The sequence below is a fragment of the Phaethon aethereus genome, assembly GCF_964289735.1.
Source record: "Phaethon aethereus genome assembly, chromosome: 2".
Classification (NCBI taxonomy): domain Eukaryota; kingdom Metazoa; phylum Chordata; class Aves; order Phaethontiformes; family Phaethontidae; genus Phaethon; species Phaethon aethereus.
This window is the reverse complement of record NC_138582.1, coordinates 145,191,523-145,213,684: the sequence shown is the minus strand read 5'-3', so window position 1 is coordinate 145,213,684 and position 22,162 is coordinate 145,191,523. Positions and strand designations below refer to the sequence as shown.

The following is a 22,162-nucleotide window of genomic DNA, read 5'->3' as shown; positions in this document are numbered from 1 at the left end:
ATCAGTCTACAGGACTAACTGCACCAACTGACTGTCCAAACAGCAGTTATGACAGTAGAGAGACAATTCTGCATGTGACTGAAAGAATAACATAGTGAGGAAGGCAATATAATGGACAGTCTGAGGTTGTCATTTGCAATAGTTGACCAAAAAAACCCCAAACCAAAAACCAGTTAAAGGATAATTTTGCCTGAAAAAGCCTTGTCACTGAGAAACTGCAATACCTATTATTTTAATGACAGACTTTGTGTGTTGTATGCCAGGAGACCAGCAATGGAAAACCCAAGGTAAAAAGACACTCTTTCTATGTTTGGGCCATTTTTCAGTTGGCATGAGGGAACAGGCTGCACTGGTATCCTAAAGTTTTCATTGCTGCCATAGTCTACATAGATAACCTTACCCTCGGCTCTTCCATCCAAAGGTAGCAAAAGATCTTGAACAGCCTGTTCCTTCCAGATATTTCCACTCTGCCAGAGGGAATTCAGTTCCTGTTCTGAAAGTGAACTAAAAAGCTGATCTATTTTTCCTTTGTGAACAAATCTGTTCAGGCCACTGCCTTTCGCCAGATAGAAAAGAGCCAGAGGCTGCCTGGAACGATGCAGGGTTCCGTAGAGCGATTTGAAAGACTCATGTAAGCATCTAACAAAAGTTTCCATTTTCCTGGAATCTTCATTTAGTTGTTTTCTATTTTGGGGCCAGAACAACAAGGAGGCTAGGAAGAAAGGCTCTACACACTGTGAGGTTGTTTCCACTTCCTGTAGAACGCTTAGAAGCAGACTTCTCAGCACCTTAGGATGTGACTTAGCAGCATTAGGTTTAATGCAGTTCAGAACAACATTTGCCAAAATCAAATTCTGTTTGTCTTTCAGAGTTGCTTGTGCACTCTCCTCGCACAAAAATGCATATGCTTCTACTATGTCTTCTATTTCTGTGTCAGCATATTTGTGATTTCTGTGGAGGTATTTCAAAATGCCAGAAAATGAGCCTGCTTTGGAAGCCCCCACAGTGTCCCTGTATGCTCCTATACACTGATACATGGGCCACTTTGAGACCTGTTTACTTTTCAGTTGCTCAAAACTGAAATCACAAAATATTTCTGCGTATTTGGTAAAACGTTCTTGAACTTTCTCATGCAATTTTGTTTCTACAATTTCTTTTTCATTGGTCTGTGTTTTGAAAAACACAAAGTAGTCTTCAAAAAAGTCAAATGCCCTTTTCAACCGTGATCGCAAATTACATAAAAAGCTGGAATAATGTTCAAGAACCTTGAACATTTCACTTTCTGTGTTGCAGTTATCTACATTCAAAACTCTATTTCCTGATAGATACTTTGTCAGATTTTTTCTACCCTGTAAGTCTTTTTTGTTGAAAAAAGGAACATTCCAAAGGACATCAATAACATAAAGACCAGTTTCTATCTCTCCCTGATAACCAGCAGTATTGTACATTTGAAACTTTCTTTTAAGCTTTTGATGTGGCAAACATTGTTCATTGTCTGCATTTTCAGCTTGCCACTGAGATTCTCTGAAAGCCTGTGAAGCATTCTCAGCAAGCTCTAGCAAGTATTTCAGTTCCTCAGCTGTCAGGACTGCACTCTTTGCTTTGCACTCTACACAGTATCTCAGCTTACTTTTGAAGACTTGACCGAGTGTATCTGATATGTATGAATTGTGTGGTGCTCTTTGTTTGGCTGCTTTGGCCCAGTATAATGCAGAGTCAAATTTCTTTTCTTTAATGTAGAAGTATCTTGCTAAGGCTTGGCAAATGTAACTGTTTTGCTCAAATCTAGTGGACGCTTGTTTTAACACATATTCCACGTTACCATACTTCTCTTCCCTATGAATGGCTTCAATTAAGGGGGAAAACAATGTGTCTGACTCATCGCCATGTTCCTTGCGCTGTCTGGTAATCAGCAGGGTTTGTATATCACGAATAAACTTGTCTTGCTTTAACAAAGTCTTATAAAATAAATCTTCTTTCAATAACTGCAAGGTAATTTCACTTTTAGGCAAGTCATAGCTTAGTTTCAATTCTGTTAGGCAGTGAGATGCTATCAATGGATGAATGATACGAAGACCTTTGTATCTTGGGTATTCATGTACCTGATCATATATTAGGATATTGGAACAAATTCCCATCTTTTCTATCAATTTATCTTTACTGCAGCCAATCTCTTGAGAACTAATTCCTAAGAATTCTTCACATAGTGATATTGAAACTGTAGATGTTCTTATATATGAGTTTAACAGTGTTAGATAGCAAACAAGTTGTGCCGGTTTAGAGGTAATATTCAAGTTATGCAAGGTATTTTTTACCACTCTTTCTATGTACTGTGGATCAAAGTTTTTCTTCATAATCATAAATGAATAGAAATTGTCTGGATTTGGATGCACCTTTTCAATATATTTTAGTTTCTGATCAAAGGCCCTTTGCTCTTTTTCAGAAAGCATATGTTTTAAAGAAATACTGTTCAAGAAATTGATTGTTGAACTTTCATCAGGATTCTGAGATCTCATACAGTTTAGAATGATCACTAAAGGAGTTACATATCGAATGCATTTTTCTGCTATAGCTGCCTGAATTTCTTTCTGCAGAAAATAGACATTTTCTTGCTCTTCAAAATCATCCACAAGAAGTAATACTGGTAAATAACCTGTGTCGTTGTTTGCTCCACAGGTGAGTAAAGTTGTCAGCTGTGTTCCAAAATCACTTGGTTTGTTTTTCAGAACAGCACATCTGAATCGCTTCCGGAGATCCCAAAGGATATGCATAGCTAATGTTGTCCCACCACAGCCTGGGTGGTGGTAAAGGTTGATAATTTTTACAGGTGATTGATTAGCACTGTTAGATGAAGACACAATTAGGTGTTCAAGCTTTTCATAACTGTCCCTTCTGATAAAATCTGAAGTATACTTTTCAGAAGAAAAATAGAAATTCCACCATGACACTTTACCACCTCGATAAAAATCTTCTTCCCGCTCTTTCAGGAAATTTTTAAATTTATCTGCATCCTTCTCTATTCCTGTGTCTTTGCATTCATTTTCACAAAGTATTTCCAATGCTGCCATGGTATCTTCTTTCTTCTTTAGAAGAACGGTAGAATGACCAACAGAGGGCAGAAGTCTTTCAGAAGACTGTGTCACTGATTTTAATTTTATGATGGTACCATTTACCATTTGCAGGCTTAAATTAGAAACACATTTGTTTGAAAGTGCTTCCTCACTAATGCCTCTAGCATGCAGAATATCTTTCCATCGCTGGTACGTACCTGCACCAATGCAAATGCAGACCATGTATTCTAGTCCCTTTAATTCTTGGTAAAATGTCATAAAAGTCTCAGTAAGGGGATCCACTGAATCTTCCACTGTGGAAAGCAAAAGAAACACTATTAAAAACTTTCCACTCTGCTTTACATCTTTGTGTGAAAGAAATGAAATCATTTTTCTGACACCAGCAGCTCTGTCTCGTTGCCATGAAGTGTGATCTAATGGTAGTTTGTTATTGCCTTTGAAGTCTGATCCACCATTGCAGAAAATCCAGTTGGTCTCCTGATGCAGTTTCAGCTTTTCAGCTTGTTCAGAGATGGAACCCATGTTGTTTTCATAATAATCTGGGAAGTGAAGTTTGGCATTTCGATTATTTTGGTAAATCTTCAACACACCATTCACTTCTGATGCAAAATCAAAGTCAAGCACAGCAAACCATTTTATTTCCTGTAAAAAGTCTAAGTGTGACATTTGACTTGGGTGGCACTTGTTTGTTACCAAAATGTAGTAGTCATAATAAGAGCTATCTAGTGAGTCCCTGTTACCTGTGAGCAGACTAACTAGCTTTAGTCCTTCATTCATTGACTTCTTTTGCTTTAAGTTATATTCTTCCTCTGCTCTTTTACGAGAATCTGCTAAAGATGCCAAAGTACCTTTAAAAGTTTCAAATTCTTTTGTATTTTGAATATTTTTGGAACTAGCTCCATCCCGGATGAAAACAGCTTTTTTCCAACTCTTACTTTTATATTCGTATGTGTTGGTACAGAAATATTTTGTACCACAGATGCAATGTTTAGGAACCACATCTATTTCAATGACGAACATATGTGATGGAGCTCCATTTGGTAATAATACTTCCACAAATCTAGGTTCTCTAATGCAAGCTTTTGCAATGCTGGTGTATTTCTCATTAAAGTACTTTCCAATTAATTTATTTAAATGGTCAATGTATGCTTCTTTCTTGATAACTTTTATTCCCTCAATTTCCCCATGTGGTTTGTCATGTACTCCAAAATGAATAGTGCCATTTGTGCGGGAGTTCATGCAGGCTGCAGCAAATCGAAAGACTTCGTTGCTAAATTTCATCATGATATCCTCTTCTGGTGTCTTCTCTGTGTTGGTAAATAATTTGAATTCATGTGCTGGATCAATGAGATTGAGTGGCCCTGTTTCAGGGACGTTAAGAATATTGTATTTTGTGTATCGCGTACCATCACTGAAATTATCAAAAGGATATGGCATGCATATGTTTCCAGTTGGGTGCTGGTTGCTTGCCAGTGGTTTCTCTGACATATTCTCTTTGTCAGCGGACTTCATTGCTGTTTTGTCTTCTATGGGCTCCGTCTTAGAATCTTCCAGTATACTGGAATTAAATGACCCATATTTCTTCATGCACTCTTTCTTTGCAATTTCTCCATCTTCTCCTTCTCCATCAAGACTCTGTTCAGTGCGTTCTTGTTCCACAGCCTGGTTTGAACCTTTAGCTAGAATGTCATGCTCTTTCAGGAAATACATTATTTGAAGAGCAGGACCATGCGTTATGCCCATTTCCATAAAATCTGCTTTAGTCATCAGTTTCAAAGCAAAACCAGTCACATCTTGGTTAAACAGGATTTCTGCATATTTCTGGTCAATCTTAACAACTTCAGTTGCCCATTGTTTGACTTCCTCTTTTGTCCACTGTTCCACATGCTGATATGAATGTGTTTTCTCATTTTTTTCAGTGTTTGCATTTTCCATTCTTTAAGGAAAAAATCACAAAATTACTAAACAAGTGATTTATAATAGCACATTAACTGAATAACACCTATTTTCTTACTATTATCAACCATTAATTTCTTCATTAGTGTAATCTACCACATGGAATACAACAGTTCAGTTAGGGGACATCATGGGAATGTGAAGCAAGATCATATATAAGGCATTAGCTACTTATAAGAGACAGATTTATTACAGAATTATTTTCTTTGAATCCTGTTTTTAAACCACTTCTGTAGCTGACACTACACAAAAATTGTGACTGATACCTATTTGTGATCATTTGGACACCTATTTGTGGTTGTATGGGCCATCCAATAATTTAAAAAAAAAAAAATCGTAGAATCACAGAATATCCTGAGTTGGAGGGGATGCAGGAGGATCAAGTCCAACTCCTGACTCCATACAGGACAATCTAGAAGTTAAACCATGTCTATAAGAGCATTGTCCAAACACTTCTTCAACACCGATGGGCTTGGGACCATGGCCACTTCCCTGGGGAGCTGTTCCAGTGTTTGACCACTCTCTCAGTAAAGAATTTTTTCCTAATATCCAATCTGAACTTCCCCTGATGCAGTTTTAAATCATTCCCTTGTGTTCTGTCACTGGACACCAGACAGAAGAGATCAGCACCTCCCTCTCTGCTCCCCCTCATGAGGAATTTGTAGACAGCAATGAGGTCTCCTCTCAATCTCCTCTTTTCTAAGCTGAACAAACCAAGTTTCCTCAGCTGCTCCTCGTAAGTCATGCCCTCTAGTCCTTTCACCATCTTTGTTTCCCTCCTCTGGACACATTCTAATATTTTGATATCCTTATATTGCTGAGCCCAAAATTGCACACAGTACTCAAGGTGAGGCCACACTAATGAGTAGTGTGGGACAATCACTTCTTTGACCAGTTCGCTCTACTGTGCCTACTGCACCCCAGGATACAGTTGGCCCTTTTGGCCATCAGGGCACATTGTTGACTCATATTGTACTTAGCATCAACCAAAACCCCCAGATCCCATTCTGCAGGGCTGCACCCCAGCCTCTTGTCCTCTAATTTATATGTACACCCAGGCTTACACTGTCCCAGGTACAGAATCCAGCCTTTGTCTTCATTAAATTTCATATGATTGTTGATTGCTCAGCACTGTAATCTATCAAGATCTCTCTGTAAGGCCTCTCAGTCAATGGCTCCTCTTAATTAAGTATCATTGGCACACTTGCTTAGTGTGCACTCAACTCCTGTGTCCAAGTCATTGATAATTGAGAACTGGCCCTAAAATTGAGCCCTGGAGAATACCACTAGTGACTGGCCACCAGCCAGGTGGTACTCCATTTACTACAATGCTTTGAGTCCAACCCTTCAGCCAATTGTTCACCCATCATGTTGTGTACATGTCACAAATGGCTCTGATTAAGTTCACAGTTTGTTGAAGAAGAAAAATCAAACGCATGTGGAAATCCAAACTTTTTTTTTACCTTTAGATGTGGTTAGGTACAAAATTTGCTTGAATAACACTGTGAAGAGACATTAGAGTGGAAAGATACTGCTGTGATTACTTAGCTGTTGCTATTGCAAATGGAAGGAAAATCTTTTCCATATTACCTTTTCAGTATGTTTTGCATTCACTAAGGTTTCTCAAATTAAAAGCAAGGAGGTTAGCAGCATTTGTGGAGATAACTGACAGGAAGAAGAGCATCTTACAATCCACTTGGTCTTAGTAAATGCTGACTTTTTGCAAAAACTTTAAACAAAGAAACACAATAAAATAATTCTCCGTAATAGTGTCTGATTTTACTTTATCATCTCACGTCCTTTGGGGGAATTATATGAATTAACCTGAAATATTTACTTTATGGAATTGCACCCAGCTACAGTTGTATTACTGGTAATGGTCTCCTCCCACCACCTTTTCTTATTCATAGCTGAGTGCCCCTGAGACAAAATGACTTCTTAGATTTTTCAGTGAAAATTTGTTTTCTGAAAGAACACTTGGTTACCTAAGCCACCCGAGCAACATGCTTTCCTCAATTTATTATTTGATTTCCTAAACTGTAGACTTTAATGAGAAGCATTAGTAAAGTTTTCTTACAGCTAGTGTGGGAAAACAGCTGTCCTACCTTTGGCCAAGCTGCCTACTGATTTAACTAATGAACCATGAGAGCAGCAAAAAAAGTGGGGCTCCAGTTGCATTTTCTCTTAACTGACCCTCCCTTTTGCTCACAGGAAAACTAGTTTCTAGTTCTTTAAAATGCCACTGTGGTAAGCACATTTTGTCCAAAATTGAGAGTGCAGGGGGAAAGAAGCTCAATGTTTTTATTCTGTGATTGAAGTAGCTATCTATCTCATTCACCAGTAACTCCACCCAGGATATCTAAAAGCTGAGAAAAGAAACTGAAACTAAAGCACTTCTGCTCAGAGACGGTATTCAACCCAGCAATGTAAAAGTATGATTTTAATCCCCACCAAACATATACTTTCTAATAGAGGTACCATTTACTCCGAAAATGATTATGTCAAGTTTATGTCCTTAAAACAGTTACTCCATGTTTTAGTGTTTGGAACCCCCCTAATGAGGATGGCAATACTTTAATTTCCTCCAGAAAGGGATACTTTCATTTTCTAGACTTGATGCAGTGTTTCTATGTTTCATGTTACTGGCTAGTTAATGATCCTAGCTGACTGAAATACTTTAAAGATGTCCTTTTCCAATATACAACAACTCTATCATACTATTTTTGCAGAATAATTTCTTGAGGACATATTCCTTGGGATTATTTCACTGTAATCTCATAACAACCCCTTTTCATGTGGAGATGCTTAACAGATTTGGAAGAGTTTATTTTAGTAGATATAGATTATCTTATATATAATATATAAAATTAATAATATAAAAAAGAAACGGCATCAGACTAAGCCATCAGGTCTTCATAAAATATTCTAGCCTAGAAGTAAACATGCATGTACTTACTATAACTGTTCTGTTCTGCAGGTTTTTTCCTATAGTTGTTCAATACAGGTATTTTGTTCAAGCAGGAGACCCAACAGCCAAAATTCAGATGCACTGCTCTTCTAAAGTATGGGGAAAAAAAACCCACTAAAATTAGTTTACAAACTTCTAAAGAAGTCTGGGGTCAGAAATAGTAGGAAGGAAAGAGCATCGATAAACATATGATCAGTTTTTCCCAGAGGCAAACAGCCATCTCTAGAGGAGAGAAATGACAGTGCCTGCTAGAGAAATTTATTATTCCTTACCTTTTTCTTGCATGCTTCTAATTTACCCTTCCAACATGGTGTCTAAACGCTGTAGACTGGGCAAGTCAGAAGCTCGGTGTTGCAGAGAAATAGGAGGCATAGGATGTTTGGGAGGTTCTGCTGCTCTCATCCCCTTTTACTTTCTCTTTTACCAACAAAGGTTGCTTCTGGTTTGCCTCTTCCTAGCTTCCTGTTTGTAAAATCACTGTTCTATTAGGAAATTAATGCAAGAATTCTGTTCTAGGATGCCTTTATTAAAACAGCACTGTCTTGAGCTGCTATCCAGATACTCAAGAAATTAGGAAACACTGTCTGAGCAATACTTAGGTAATAAAATGCAATTAATTAGACATATGGTCTTAAACCAGCAGAACTTTACTGGAATGAGGGGGGAAAAAAGGAAATAATACAAGAGATGCTTTTGAGAAATGTGAATATTCTTCAATATAGGCACTTTGGAATAATCAGGCTTACTGACTTGCTCCTCATCTTGGTTGCTTGTTTTCCCACACTGCAAATACATTATTTTATTCCTGGTCTCCTTCTTTGGAGCAAACAAGTAGTTTGATTTGAAATGTAGCTTGGGTATAGTTCTGTGGATAGTTTACTCCAGAAATATTTTCCCTTAGACAGTGTGCTCATATTGCACTGTACTGTCCTCCAGCACCCAGTGAACAAGCTTGATGTTGTAATACCCCGCTATTGACTGCTTCTACTTCCAGTGTTTCATGGTACTGACACCCATCTTACAATACCTTACTCCACTGACCATTACCCTTTTTTTTAATTCTTTGCCTTTGACTGTCTTGAATGACCAAGATAAGCAGCAGGCATCTGAGGAAGATAATGATGACCATTGAAACACATTTGTTTAGAAGGATGTCAGCAAGAGTGCTCGCACTAGCAGTTGTGTGTCCAGTCCCACAGATAAAGGGGTTGAAAATCCTTGTATTTTGTGTAAGGACCCACACTAGAGCAGTTCATGAAGGACTGCAGCCTGTGGGAAGGATTCAAGCTGGGACAGGAGAAGAGTGTGAGGAGGAAGCAGCAGCAAGAGGAACAGCTATGGACTGACCAAACTGTTATGAACTGACCACCATGAACCCCCATCCCCCATTCACCCAAGCTTGGGGTGGTGGAGGAAGGAGGTGGAAGAGTTGGGAAAGAAGGAGTGAAGTTGAGCCTGGGAAAATGGATTAGGGTGGGAGGAATTTGTTTTAGTTTTTCCTTGTTTCTCACTATCCAACTCTATTTTAATTGGCAGTGAATTAATTTTTCCCAAGTCAGGTCTGTTTTGCCCATAATGGTAACTGGTAAGTTATCTCTCTGTCTTTTTCTTGACCCATCTTAGCATCTTATTTTCTCCCTTATCCTGCTGAGGAGGGGGAGTGAGAAGGTGGCTGGGTGGGCATCTAGCAGCCAGCCAAGGTCAACCCACCACAATCCTTCAGAATGGTATCTGTTCTAAGAACAACTGGGTGACGTCACCAGGGTACTGCAAGTTTTAGAAAGCAAACGGCATCTCCAGACACCACAAAGCCAGCTGTGGAAAAAACAGCATCTCTTCTGGTTGTTGATGCTGATCATACTACTATTGCTTTCTAGCCTTATATGCTTCCCTATGTACTTCAGCTATGTGTATTTCTTAAGTCCTGGCATGCGCTCATCTGCTATTGCACAAATCCTTACTGGAAAAATTATATCACTACCTGTTGAATCCCTAATTGCTGCACTTTTCAGGAATGCACCCTCAGCAGATAGAATAGTATGGCTGTACATGAAACACTCCCATATAGTCTCATGTCAAGGCCAAGGGAGACGAAGTAATGCTTGATGTGATACAATAAAAATATCACCTTTCCAAGCCATGATGCAGGTCTGGTATTATTTTAAGCACTTTGGTATGAAAAATTATAAGAAAAAATAATACTGTCTTTGTCTCAGCATGGGGGACTTGGAGAACATGAAGCGCCATGAAATGCAGCATCTGCTTTAGACGCTGCTGGCCCTGAGTACTGTGGATGTGAACCATTGCTGCACCCTTTTGCTTTTGGGAGAGTGACTGCTTTCTCTGGCAGGTGCTGTTGTTGATAGAGGCACAGCTTGCTTCCCTGGAGAGCATTAAAGTTTTCTCCCTGTTGCTGTGTGTGCTTGCTGAAGCAGCTAGTTACTTCTCATCTGTAGGAAGCCAAGCAATGCCCAAACTGAGCTGTTGCCCCAGAGGGGCTGTTGAGTTTCCCCGGCTTCATCCCAGTTTATAGGGTCACAGCCCTGCTGCTAGTTAGGGGCACTTGCCTGGTGTTCCAGGTTATCTACCCCATGTTCAAGGCTGCCAGCTGGGAGGTTGTGCAGACAATATATCCTCATATTAACCAGATCATTGTTGGTACACCTGGCTAGCTGCTTTTCTTATCTATCATCATCTATCTATCATTACCACTAATCAGCTTCAATCCTACCAGTCTTGTCAGACAGACTCCTCTTTACTCTCTGTGCTTTGACTAAATTGTTCATCCATTGGTTTCACATGGTTTTGGGCTGGTGGTTTTTTGTTGTTGTTGTTGTTTGTGTGTTAGCTATTTCCATTAAGCAGGTCTGCTGTTTTGGTATGGTATGTCTTGCCTATTTGGCCCCTTTCCCACAAGTTTTCTTCCCTTCAGATGCCATTTGCAAACATTTAAGCATGAAGTTTGTTGATGTGGTTTTCCAGCATAAAATCAACTCTTTGGAATTACTTCATTATTTTTTAAAATAAAAATTCTTATTGTACATCAGGTCTTTTCCTGTAGTTTCATTATTCATCAAAACTGAGTCAAAAATACTATCTTGTTTCTCAGTGACTGGTGTGGAAACTCACCACTGAAATCCTGTTGCCCGCTGCAACTCATAGGATTTGTTCTCTAGTGTATATTAGTAACTCCCTTAATGATATCATTCCTTCTGCATTTTCTTTGCCTACTGAAATTAGAGATCACTGTTCACATCCAGTGTGATCTGTAGATCAGACTGCCAGCAGTTCTCAAGTTTCCCATTACAAGAGCTTTCAGAGTTATTTTGATTCCAGCTATTTCCTCTAATTTATTTATATTTGTCAAATCATTATATGCAGAATATTATTCTGCCATTTCAACCTTTGCTCTATCTTTTGACACCTATATTCCTATTACCTCACTGTATTTCTTTTATGTTAATAATTCCTTCTATCACATTGTGCACCAACACTTGAAATAATCCAGCCAGCTCCTTGAGCTCTTATTACTAAAAAAAGCATTTGCATGATCTTTTACAAAACTTGTTTCTTCTTCCTTTTTTTTTTAAAAAAAAGATTTAGCTCTTTTCTACTACTCACCCATTTCTTATGTTGTTTCTCCTTGCTGTCCTACTGATATCTACTGATATTTATCTGTTCCAGCATCTGGTCTATTTTTCAGGTGTGGAGGTCACAGAGAGGCCTCCATAGTTTTTTCTTGTCAGAGGAAAATGACTTCTGTGTCTACTCTGGCAATAGCCTCTCAATTTTTCTTTAAAAAGACTTGCTAGTCACATAGGTCTGTATTTCCTGATGTTGATGTGACTGGCCATCTCTCTCAGAATTTTCTTTATTTGCCCATCATCCTCCCTTCAGTTCTTTCTCAACATTTCCTTCATGTTACTCTCTAGGGTTGTGCTTCCTGAGGCTTCTCTTTAAAGAAACGAAATGAAAATGAAACGACAAATGCCAATCAGAAACACCCACAAATACATATACAGTGATCACTGCACTGTATTCTTCATGTTTTTCTGCCTGCTGCCACCGGCCCACAGGAAAATACATTCCCTGGCATTTACTTAAATTCTCAGTTGCTGAATAGGGAAAGTTGAGTGAACTGCAAATGATCCTTTTCCCTGGGGACGAGTCTTGCAAGCACTGTAATGCTAATAGCAACCAGTCCAGAGACAGCAGGACCGGATAGTCTTTTAGGAGCACTAGGCAGGTGGGCATAGATAATTTCCATGTAGTTCTTGGCTTATCAGCCAGCAGAACTGATGTTCAGATTGCGACTCACACCAGCCTTGCTCGGTTGTGCGCTCTGATGAGCTCACAGCCTGAGGGAATCTCCACAGGCATAAACCTGTATCTACATAATATTAGTGGTCATGTGAAAAGCAACTGTACTCCTTTGATTATTCCAGGCCAGTTATCTGTTGAGCCACTCTGTGTGTGTTAGTTTCATTGTCTTAAATTGCTGTTCCCTGGTTGTACGGCATGGTGCTGTGTTTCCCTGAGCTGTGCTGTATGGGCTGATGTGACAACCATTCCCTCCCTCCACCAACAATGAACAGATGGCTCTTAACCTGACAGTCCCCAGCAGCTTGTGATCTCAATGGGGTTTGAAGCAGTATCATCCTTCCCCCAGTTCTGGCCTCTTCTTTTGCACTGTATGATTGTGTGGTGAGCTGGTCCAAGGAACTGAAGCACTCTGTTGTATGTCAGCTTAGTCTATGGCAGATCAGATCTGGTCAGCTTTCTGTGAGGTTGCCTGAGGCTGCCTTACTAGCATGGGCCAGGATGTAGCAGTGGAACGAGTGGAAGGTGCTGTAAAATGACATACTTGTATGGACACGGACATTTGCAGGCTACCAAAATCGACACAAACAACAGCTGAAATTGTTATGCATAGTCTTTTGTTTTCTGCAATGTCAGTCAAAGTATGGCAAAGCTCTAACAGGTAATTGTGAAATGGCTCTGATTGCTCCTAACTTGTCTTGTTCTTTGCTATTACCTTTTGTAAGGTAACTACCTACTTAAAAGGCTTGGGCATTGTGATCTGAAACACTGCTGTTACCTGGTTAGCTGTCTCTCTAGGAAACACACAGCCCCTTTCCCACCCTCGCGATTTCCTTTGTTTATGCCTTTTTGTTATAAAATTATACATCACAGCCCGTATTCATATTCCTCATGGTGGAACTCCAAAGTAAATGATATCTCTGACTGATGAAGTTAGAGCAAAGACATTTTTTGAGTAGTCTTTTTTTTTTTTGTTTCCTAAATAGGCATGGTTGACAACTGGCACTCTCTGTGCCCTTCCTATGCTGGCAGGCAGACAGAGATGGGTGCTGAAGCTCAGTAATATTTTTATGAAGAAACATGCTGCTGTGACTGCAGGTTGTGCTGAATTAGCTAGCTTGAGTGCTGGTAGAAGTGCAGACAGGCAGCAAGGACCCTTGAGGGGCTGGACCCCAATGTATGTTGCTCAGGCTACCCCTGAGCTGTGTGGCCAGCACTGAACACCCATGTCCAAGGCACTTGGGGCATCAGAGAATTGGAGGAAGCCAGGCTACCAGGTGTCTTGAGGGAACGAATCTGCAGAGGTTTCATTTATTCATTTACTGTTAAGATGAAAAAAAGTTATACAGAGGCTACTTTTCAGAATGACAGGAAATATAAAAGATGGACCCTGATGAAAATCTCAGTGTTGACATTAGATAGTACTTTTCGAAATAAGAACGTGTGCCCATTTTGGGTTGGGGTATGCTATTGTATATATGTGCTCTGCTTTGGAAGCCCTGCCCTAGTATTTCTACATTAAATTATATCTGAGTTATGAGATCCACTGTCACCAGCAGCTCTGTACTTTGCCCTGGAACACAGCACATAGCCTGAAGAGATATATACTTATTATCTTTTTAGGTGGAGCTGGATTTCCAACACGCTGGTATTTGCAATGCATGTTTAACTGAACTGTGATGTAAATTTATGCTAAGGAGGTTTGACTCCTTAGATATCTAATCTTTTATTAGTCTTCTAGGCTCCTTGTCTGTTGTTTATTTACCACAGATTCTAATCAAAAAATGCTCCTTTGCCAGCAGGTCAAAGGAGGTGACCCTTCCTGTCTACTACATCTGGACTGCTGGATCCAGTGCTGGGCTCCCCAGGACAAGACATGGACATACTGAAGTGAATCCAGCAAAGGTCCACAATGACGTTATAAATCAGGAAGCCTCTTATAGGAGGCAGCATTGAGGAATTAGCCCCCCTTCAAATGTACAAGTCATCTGGGACATGCTCAATTCACATGTCTGTCAGAAAAAGTTAGTGTTTGCTAGTGTTAGCTCCTTTCCCTTTCTCCTTCTGCCTGTTGCAAGCATAGCTACCCAGAACCTCCTGCCATCTCTGTAGGAAGTAATTGCCCTCTAGCTCCCAGATGGAGAATGATACGGATGGATGATAGTAGTGTGGTGACAGAATCCAAAGGAATTATGCTAACACTGAAGAAAGTCCATAGCTTTTTCTTGTCAGAGGAAAATGACTTCTGTGTCTACTCCGGCATATGATTGTATGTTATCTGGGGAAGGCAAAGAGAAATAACAAAGAATTAAGCTACTTAAAGCAAAAAAGTTTTTTAACTTATAAAACAATGAGCTCTCTCCTTTTCAAGGTTCACCTTTCTATGTGTTTTACCCGCATGGAGGTACACGCACAGTGCTGTGCTTGTATTTTGCCTTCATATCTAACTTAGCTGGCCATAGAGATTTCAAAGGCATGGTTAATGGAAGCATACATTCTCTTTACATTAACATGAACTCATTGTATTATAACTGCTAGTGTCACTTGTGCTGAGTACTGCTATCAATCATCTCCTTCCCTGTGCTCACAGAGTCACAGCATGGCTGAGGCTGGAAAGCACCTCTGGAGATCATCTAGTCCAACTCCTGCTCAAAGCAGGGTGTCAGGAAACTTCTTTCCCTATTATACTAATTGATCTTTATAGTATAAAATTGCATTAACTTTCTTTAAAAAATATGTATAGTTTACATTGTATACTGAATAGCCATACTTAAGCAAGCAAACTAAAGGACCCCAGCTCATCATAAGGAGGAGAAGGACAGCCTAACCCCTGAGATAAGGATTTTGCTTATCAGAATCTTAAAAGCTGTTCATGAAGGATAAAAGATACCCCTGGACAACCAAGATAACTCCAGCATCCTAGACCCTCTAACATGTCTTTGAAAGCCTCCCATTGCCTGTCATCATAGATAAGTAACTATAGCAAGACTGACTCCAGGGCCATCTGATCAATAGAAAAGGAAGTGGATGATGACACCATAGAAATATAGTTGCTTTGTGAAGTTTTACTATGATTAGTAAACGGTAATGTGTGTTTGTTAAGTAGCAATTCGTCAAATTGTGTTGCTCCTGAACACTTGGAACACTTGTAAAACTACATACAGGGTGCCTCAATTTGAATGGGACACCTCATGCGCATGAAGAAAAGAATTACTCTTGTAATTCTATGCTTTGCATCTTAGTGTTTCTCCTTAGTCAGCATGGGCCAGTTGCAAATTTTGTAACAAGTATCAGCTACAGCAGGTTGCCTGGGACTGCGCTGGCTTTACAGTATCTCCAAAGATGGAGACTCCACAGCCTCTCTGGACAGCCAGTTCCAGTGTGTGACCACCTTGACAATAAAAAAAGTTTTACTTATATTGATACAGAAGTTATTGTGTTTCAGTTTGTGCCCATTGCTTCTTATCCTGTCACTAGGCACCACTGAAAAGAGCCTGGCTCTGTCTTTGCACCCACCTTTTGGGTATTTATAAACATTGACAAGATCCCCCTGAGTCTCCTCTTCTTCAGGCTGAACAGTCCCAGATCTCTCAACTCACCATTATATGTCAGATAATTCTTCAACATCGTCATGGGCCTTTTGCTGAATTCGCTCCAGTGCGTCCATGTCTTTTACTGGGGAGCCCAGCACTGGACCCAGCAGTCCAGATGTAGTAGATGGGAAGGGTCACCTCCCTCGACCTGCTGGCAATGTTTCTCCTAATGCTGCCCAGGATACCGTTGGCCTTCTTGATCTTGCTGTAGTCTTCATAGGATTGTGGAATATTAGTCTGTTGCCCTGTAAGAAGGGGTTAATGTTTCAAAGCCATAATGAAGTGTAAGATGGAGCATTCTCATAAAAGCAGTGGCAAAAGCCTAAAGTGACATTCTTCAGTATTCTTATGAATTGCCTTTCAGCTATGTAGTAAGAAAAGACCAAGTCCTACACACCACCTTGTAATTCAGTACACGTGCCTGGAGTTACTGTCTGCTGTTGTTGTTCCTACACTCTGCTTCCAGTTAACGGCTTACTTTCCCTACCTTTGATCTCAAGTCTGCAGCCTCACTTCATCAAAGAAAGCCATTCTTCACCCTCATTGGTGGACAAATGAAACGGCAAAAGCCTCCACCAAAGGGAATGAGAAGAAAATGTGACAGGACTTTCTCTAATTTTTTCCCCCACATTTCAAGTATTGAACATACTACATTTTCATTATCCCTGCCTCACATTTGAACAGCCTGATGTATACATCATCCAGTTTAATGGAAAAACTTTCCATTGGTTTTGGTAAGATTTGGAATAGATCTTACATCAATAAATAAAAGCTTATTAATCTCTTTTGAATGTGGTAGTACCAGGAGAAAAGGGCAAGAATGCAATATGAAAAGTTTTTTTTTTCACCCATTAAAATTCTGTGACATTTCAGAGCTGTTTTTTCACCATAGTTTATTGTTTTTATACCTCCACCAAAAGGGTTTCTCTGCCAAAAGCAGCTAAATGCACTGTGCAAATTTTGGAAGAACAGTAAAGAACAAGCACAGTTTGGATAGGAATTTAAACCACTGGTATGTTTTTATTTAAAAGCCAGTAATACACAAGATGCAGTGAAACAAAAATAGATAAGAACAATATAATATAAGCAGAAGACAACTTGCCTGTTTGCTCTCTGTCCATTGCAATAACATATTTCTATTTGCAGAGTTGGTTCTGCTGCCATAGCTAGAAGAATTATTTAAGCCAGACAATGACCTTTTCTTCTTCTTTATAGCAAAATAAGTTTCCCTACCAGTTGAGTTTTTGTCAGTAAATTTTGTTTGTAAGTGTGGAGTAGGAACATGGCTGCCATGATCTGCATACCCTTTCACATTTTTAGAGAGAGGTTGTAGTTAGATGCAGAGAGGAAGCCCCAGTGCGGCAGTGGGGCTGGGGGGTATGGTGGGGCTGGAGGTGCTCTTGCTGCGCCGCTGTGTGACAAGGGAAGGGAGAGGGTCTCCAGGGGACATTGTACTTGACCTTCCCCAGAGCAACAGGCAGATTTTTGTTCCTTATTTACAAACCTAATGATAAATGTCCTTTCCAGTGAAAATGCATAGCCATACATGGACCCACAAAACTATTAGACATTATGTGCTGCATAAACAAAATTATTTTATTAAAATGTTGTACAGGTATTTTGCAGAGGTTTAAATGACTCTTAGGGTGGACTTTTGTCTTAGATTGCTACAGTCATCTCACATTATTGACAGATGGATTAATTTGAAATGGCTTGCTGATCTATTATCAAGACATGAGCACAGATTCTGAAACAAAATGTTTTGGGAGCCGACTTAGGCACAGGCCAGATGTGCCTACAATGAGCTTAAAAGAACTAAGAACAGAACTGATATTGAACAGATTTGGTTTTGTTTGTCATGAAAATACTTAGAACAACGTATACTACTGGCAGTTTTAAATACAGAGGCTCCAGAGGTGGAGAAACAGTTATTTCTGTAAATCCATCTGCATTTTTTACCCCGTGGCCCTGCAGTGACATCCAATGTGGTAAGATGGAATAGTGTCGAGCACTTCAGAAATCTGTATGCTCATTTCAGAGCAATTAGAATATCCACTCTAGCAAGAAGAGGAGGAGGAAAGAGGAAGAAAATCTGACTTTGCACATCCCAAAGGGCTGTCCCAATTTGAAACACACAAATGAAGTCAGCTCTGAATGAACAATGGAGGAATTGGTGGGGATGGCCCCTGAGCTTCTTGATCCTTCAGACAACTTCAGTACTTCCGAGTTCTGCCCAAATGTTTCTACTTACAGCCTCTGCCTGATGCCTTCATGTCAGAGGGTTATTTCTTAGGGAGCAAATCTGGTGACTACATTATCTTTGAGATCATCTCAGTACTTCTCTCAAACCTGGGCAGCATCAGCTGCCTCCATGAAGTGCCAGATCCTCTTTTCCTCACATGCAATGGTGAAGTTGTCCTTTTCCCTTTTTTTCATCATCATGAGATCAGAGTATTCACTGAAAAGCATTATTTTTCCTCATCTTTGAACGAAGGAGGCAGGAAGAATGTTTAGTAAACATGGATTAGGGAGGTATTTTAAATAAGTGTAAATTATTTTTCATAATACAAAGTGCTTTAAATAATCCCATACAGCCTGTCTTACAGTGTGGACACACTGTATGCTTTCTCATTACTCACCCTAATGATTTTCCACACAATTAGCTGTTACTGACACCACCTAATAGCTGACCCTGGGGCAATAATAGTGAATTTTCTTGCAGGATTCGGACACCTGTTAACAGAAGCTTCTGAAAGAGGATTCTTCTATTTGTGAAGGGACTTGTAGCACACTGTCTGTTTAAACAGAGTAAGATTGGTTTAATTTGCACTGGAGGATTATAATTTTAATGTATAAATAGCCTGAACATTCTGCAGCTTGCAGAAATTACTTGAATATTACTTGCTCTTCTAGTCAATGCGAAACAGGCTCTTCGCCAGCAAATAGAAAACCAGTTCAAATGCAAAGGAAACAGATTTTAATGAGAACACATTATTTTGAATAATATACATATGTACATTTTTAAACTGTAACTGCCTGACAGATCAGTTTCTGTGTTTTTAAATTAAAAGATAATGTTACATTAAATGAGTTAAAAGAATTACTTTATTTGAAACCCCAAATGTATTTTGCAATCTGACATATTGCATTTATTACATTTCATGCCAATATGGAGACCTTCTCTTGTAAAAGTGAACCCAAATGAAAAACTCCCATACACATTTTTTTGCCATTTTTTAATAAAAAAAGCGTGGGAGACATCTTGGGTCTGACTCCCCCTGTGCTTCCCACCCATTATTGTAATAAAACATATAGGTTTTATACTGCAATTTTTAAGCTATTCCTTTGACTTTTGTATCCACAAATAAGGAAAAAAATGTAAGGAATGAAAAACCCCCGTATTTTTCAAGAAACTACTAATTAAAAAGAAGCAAAAAAAATGTTTAAAAATTGGGCAATTTGGAGCAGCTGAAGGAAGGGGATTGTCAGTCTGAAGAGAAATTGGTATGTCAAGAAAAACTGGCATAAGCCTTTGCCATTCTTGGAGTGGTTGGCATTTCCTTTCAATATATAACACAGAAGTCACTTTTGTATTTTCAGATGCTTTGATTTCCTGTTCCCGTGTCTTCATATATATCTAGGAAATTATATACATATATATATATATAAAAACAGTTGTCCATGATGCTGCCTTTCTTTTCTTTAAAAAACACTGTTGCAAACATATAAACAAACCAGCGGTTCTAAACACAAAAGTAAAATAGTTCTCCAGCCTGAATGACAGCTCCGTGGGCACATTTGTAACACACTGATATTTGACTGAATTTTTAGGATGCATAAGACCTCTAGTTTTGAAAAGATATGACAGGTCTGAGGCATAAATAATATAATGGCTAATATAGCACCCTGCATTGCTGCTTTTTCAGTACAGATATTTCAAGTTGCTCAGCCATCCTCAACAATAATGTACCGGAGCACCCGCTATACGGTAGCAGTAATGGTAAGCTGAGTCAGCGTAGTCCACTGTACAAACCCTGAGCTGGTTTGCATCCTCATTGCTCTTCAGCAGTTGGCAGAGAAGGAATTTGTGAAATGGTAAATGCTTGATTTGAGAGAAACAGTGTGTACGAGAGGAGGGGGAGATCATATGAATTTATCTTCATTTGAAGTGAAAATGAAACCTAAGTTACTGCTTGCAGAAGAGTTGTGAGCTGACAGTGCATATGTATAAAAGCTGGCTGGACTTCTTGCTCATCAGCTTTAGCAGCCATTTTCAGGTTTCCTTCATATGTGGAAGAGCCTGTTGTCCAGTTTGTCACAGGATTTATATTTAGCTTAAAAAATGAGCAAGGGTCATTAAAAAAAACCACACCAAAAATTGTTGAAAAGAATGAAAATGATTAAATAAATATCAAAAGAATGTTTAATGAAATAGTTGAGTATGTGACAGTCACATAATACCCTGTGACTGTGGAGCCCAGAGATGGAGCAGAGCAGTTTCCTCAAAAACTGATTTCATGTTTTCCCTTCGATGCTTTGGAGGAGCAGGGGAGGAAAATCTGCAAAAAACTGTTGTGAACAGTGACTAATATCACCATGCAAATGTAAAAGTGCAAAGCCAGCCATCATCTCAGCTCATTTTTTGACTGCAGTTAGGTTATGAGTCAGTTCAAACCCAAGAGAGTTTAAGAGTTTAATTAGTTTCCAGCAGCATTCTTACTTTTTAAGACCTGGGGCACATCTAAAATTTTGCAATTTTTTAGAGCGTCAGAGGCATACGTGCATGTCTGGCTGAACAGATAAAAAGGCTGGTAAAAGTATAAGGGAAAGTGGAAGGAAAAAGCTATTCCCAGGTTATTAGGCATCAGCTACTCCACGAATTCGCTGGTACTGTCACTGGGATTTCTAATAGCAAGAGAGAGAACATCCGCTAACACTGCAGAAGTTCGATTCATAGAGAGGATCTGAAAGATTCTCAGACTGTAAATCTGAGAATGAAACAGTGTTTTTGACTTATTTTTCTTTACATATTAATTCTAATAAAGTATGAAATTACAGCAATTCCAGTCAGAACCACTGAGAATAAAATGATCACTTTACTAACAAACCTGTTTGGCTCCCATAATATCTGTTCCTTTGTTTTGTACAAAGAGAAATTCCCACCGAAAGCAGAGTGCAGGCAAGTTCTGTATCATTTTTCCCATGAACATTGCTGATTACTGTGCAGATGGCTGCATACCAAGCCCGTGGGATCCATCCATAAGCAATCATTACTTTGCACTACAGGAGTTTGGAATTACTTTCCCAGCTCTGTTCCCTGTTCTGTGGTAGTTTTTTTTTTCCTTACACTGAATGTTGAAGCATCCTGCTTCAGTATTGACTTACTTGTCCTTATTTATTTACCATTCAGAATGCTCCTTCACGGCAGGTCAGGAATTGGAAAATTAATGAAAATGGTCTTTCTAATCTGAGTAGTTTACACATTATCATGTTTAGTAGCTTTTGTTTTATTAGTGGAAATTTTGTTCCAATGTTTCTTTTTTAAAATCTTGATATATGGAAAGAGCAGCAAAATGGGTTTATGCAAATGAGTCCTTTACAACTACAGAATGTTTTGTGAAGTTTGAATTGAAATCTGAACTGTCACAAAGTTCAAGTTACCTTTACTTTGAATTTATTCCTTTTTTACAGGGGTCATGTAGCAGTGAGAAAGTTGGGAAGGAAAACATGTAGGAAGAAGAATAAGAAAAGATGTACTTTATGAATGCCATTTTTTACATCTGTTTTAAAAAATCATCTTAAGGTTCAAAGTGAGTAACTCCAAGCAGAACGAAAATGTCATTAGTAATTCATTATTGCTTTCTCACTGATCAGCTTGCTTTTACAAGCATGGCTGCATGTTTGCATACATAATTTGGACACACAGTTGAAGATGTAACCTGCACAAAATTTTAAGTAGTGTAAGTAACGAATGCTGATGCAGTCACATAAACATTATGATTACTCAGCCAACTGATTAGTATATTGGTGAGACTGTGTATTTTTCTTTTTAACCATAAAAGAAACAGAACACATCATAAAAACATGGAAAATGTGATATAATAGGCTTGTTACCAAATAAAGTCTCATGCGCTGTTCTTAATTTGTAAGAAAGACTGTCAATATTCACAACAGATTTATGGCAGCTATACTGCAATTACAGAAACTTTACAGTGTATTCACTCTTCTTATGCCAAGAAGTGCTACAAAGTAGG

At 39.1% G+C, this 22,162-nt stretch overlaps 1 protein-coding gene across 1 annotated transcript; it reads right to left on the bottom strand.

The window, feature by feature from the left end:
* Positions 1-227: 227 nt before the first annotated feature.
* LOC309402647 (sterile alpha motif domain-containing protein 9-like) lies at positions 228-5,006 on the bottom strand (the record flags this gene model as incomplete). Its single annotated transcript, XM_081996508.1, has 1 exon — positions 228-5,006. One exon carries the CDS (start codon positions 5,004-5,006, stop codon positions 228-230), a length of 4,779 nt encoding a protein of 1,592 aa, XP_081852634.1.
* Positions 5,007-22,162: the final 17,156 nt, after the last annotated feature.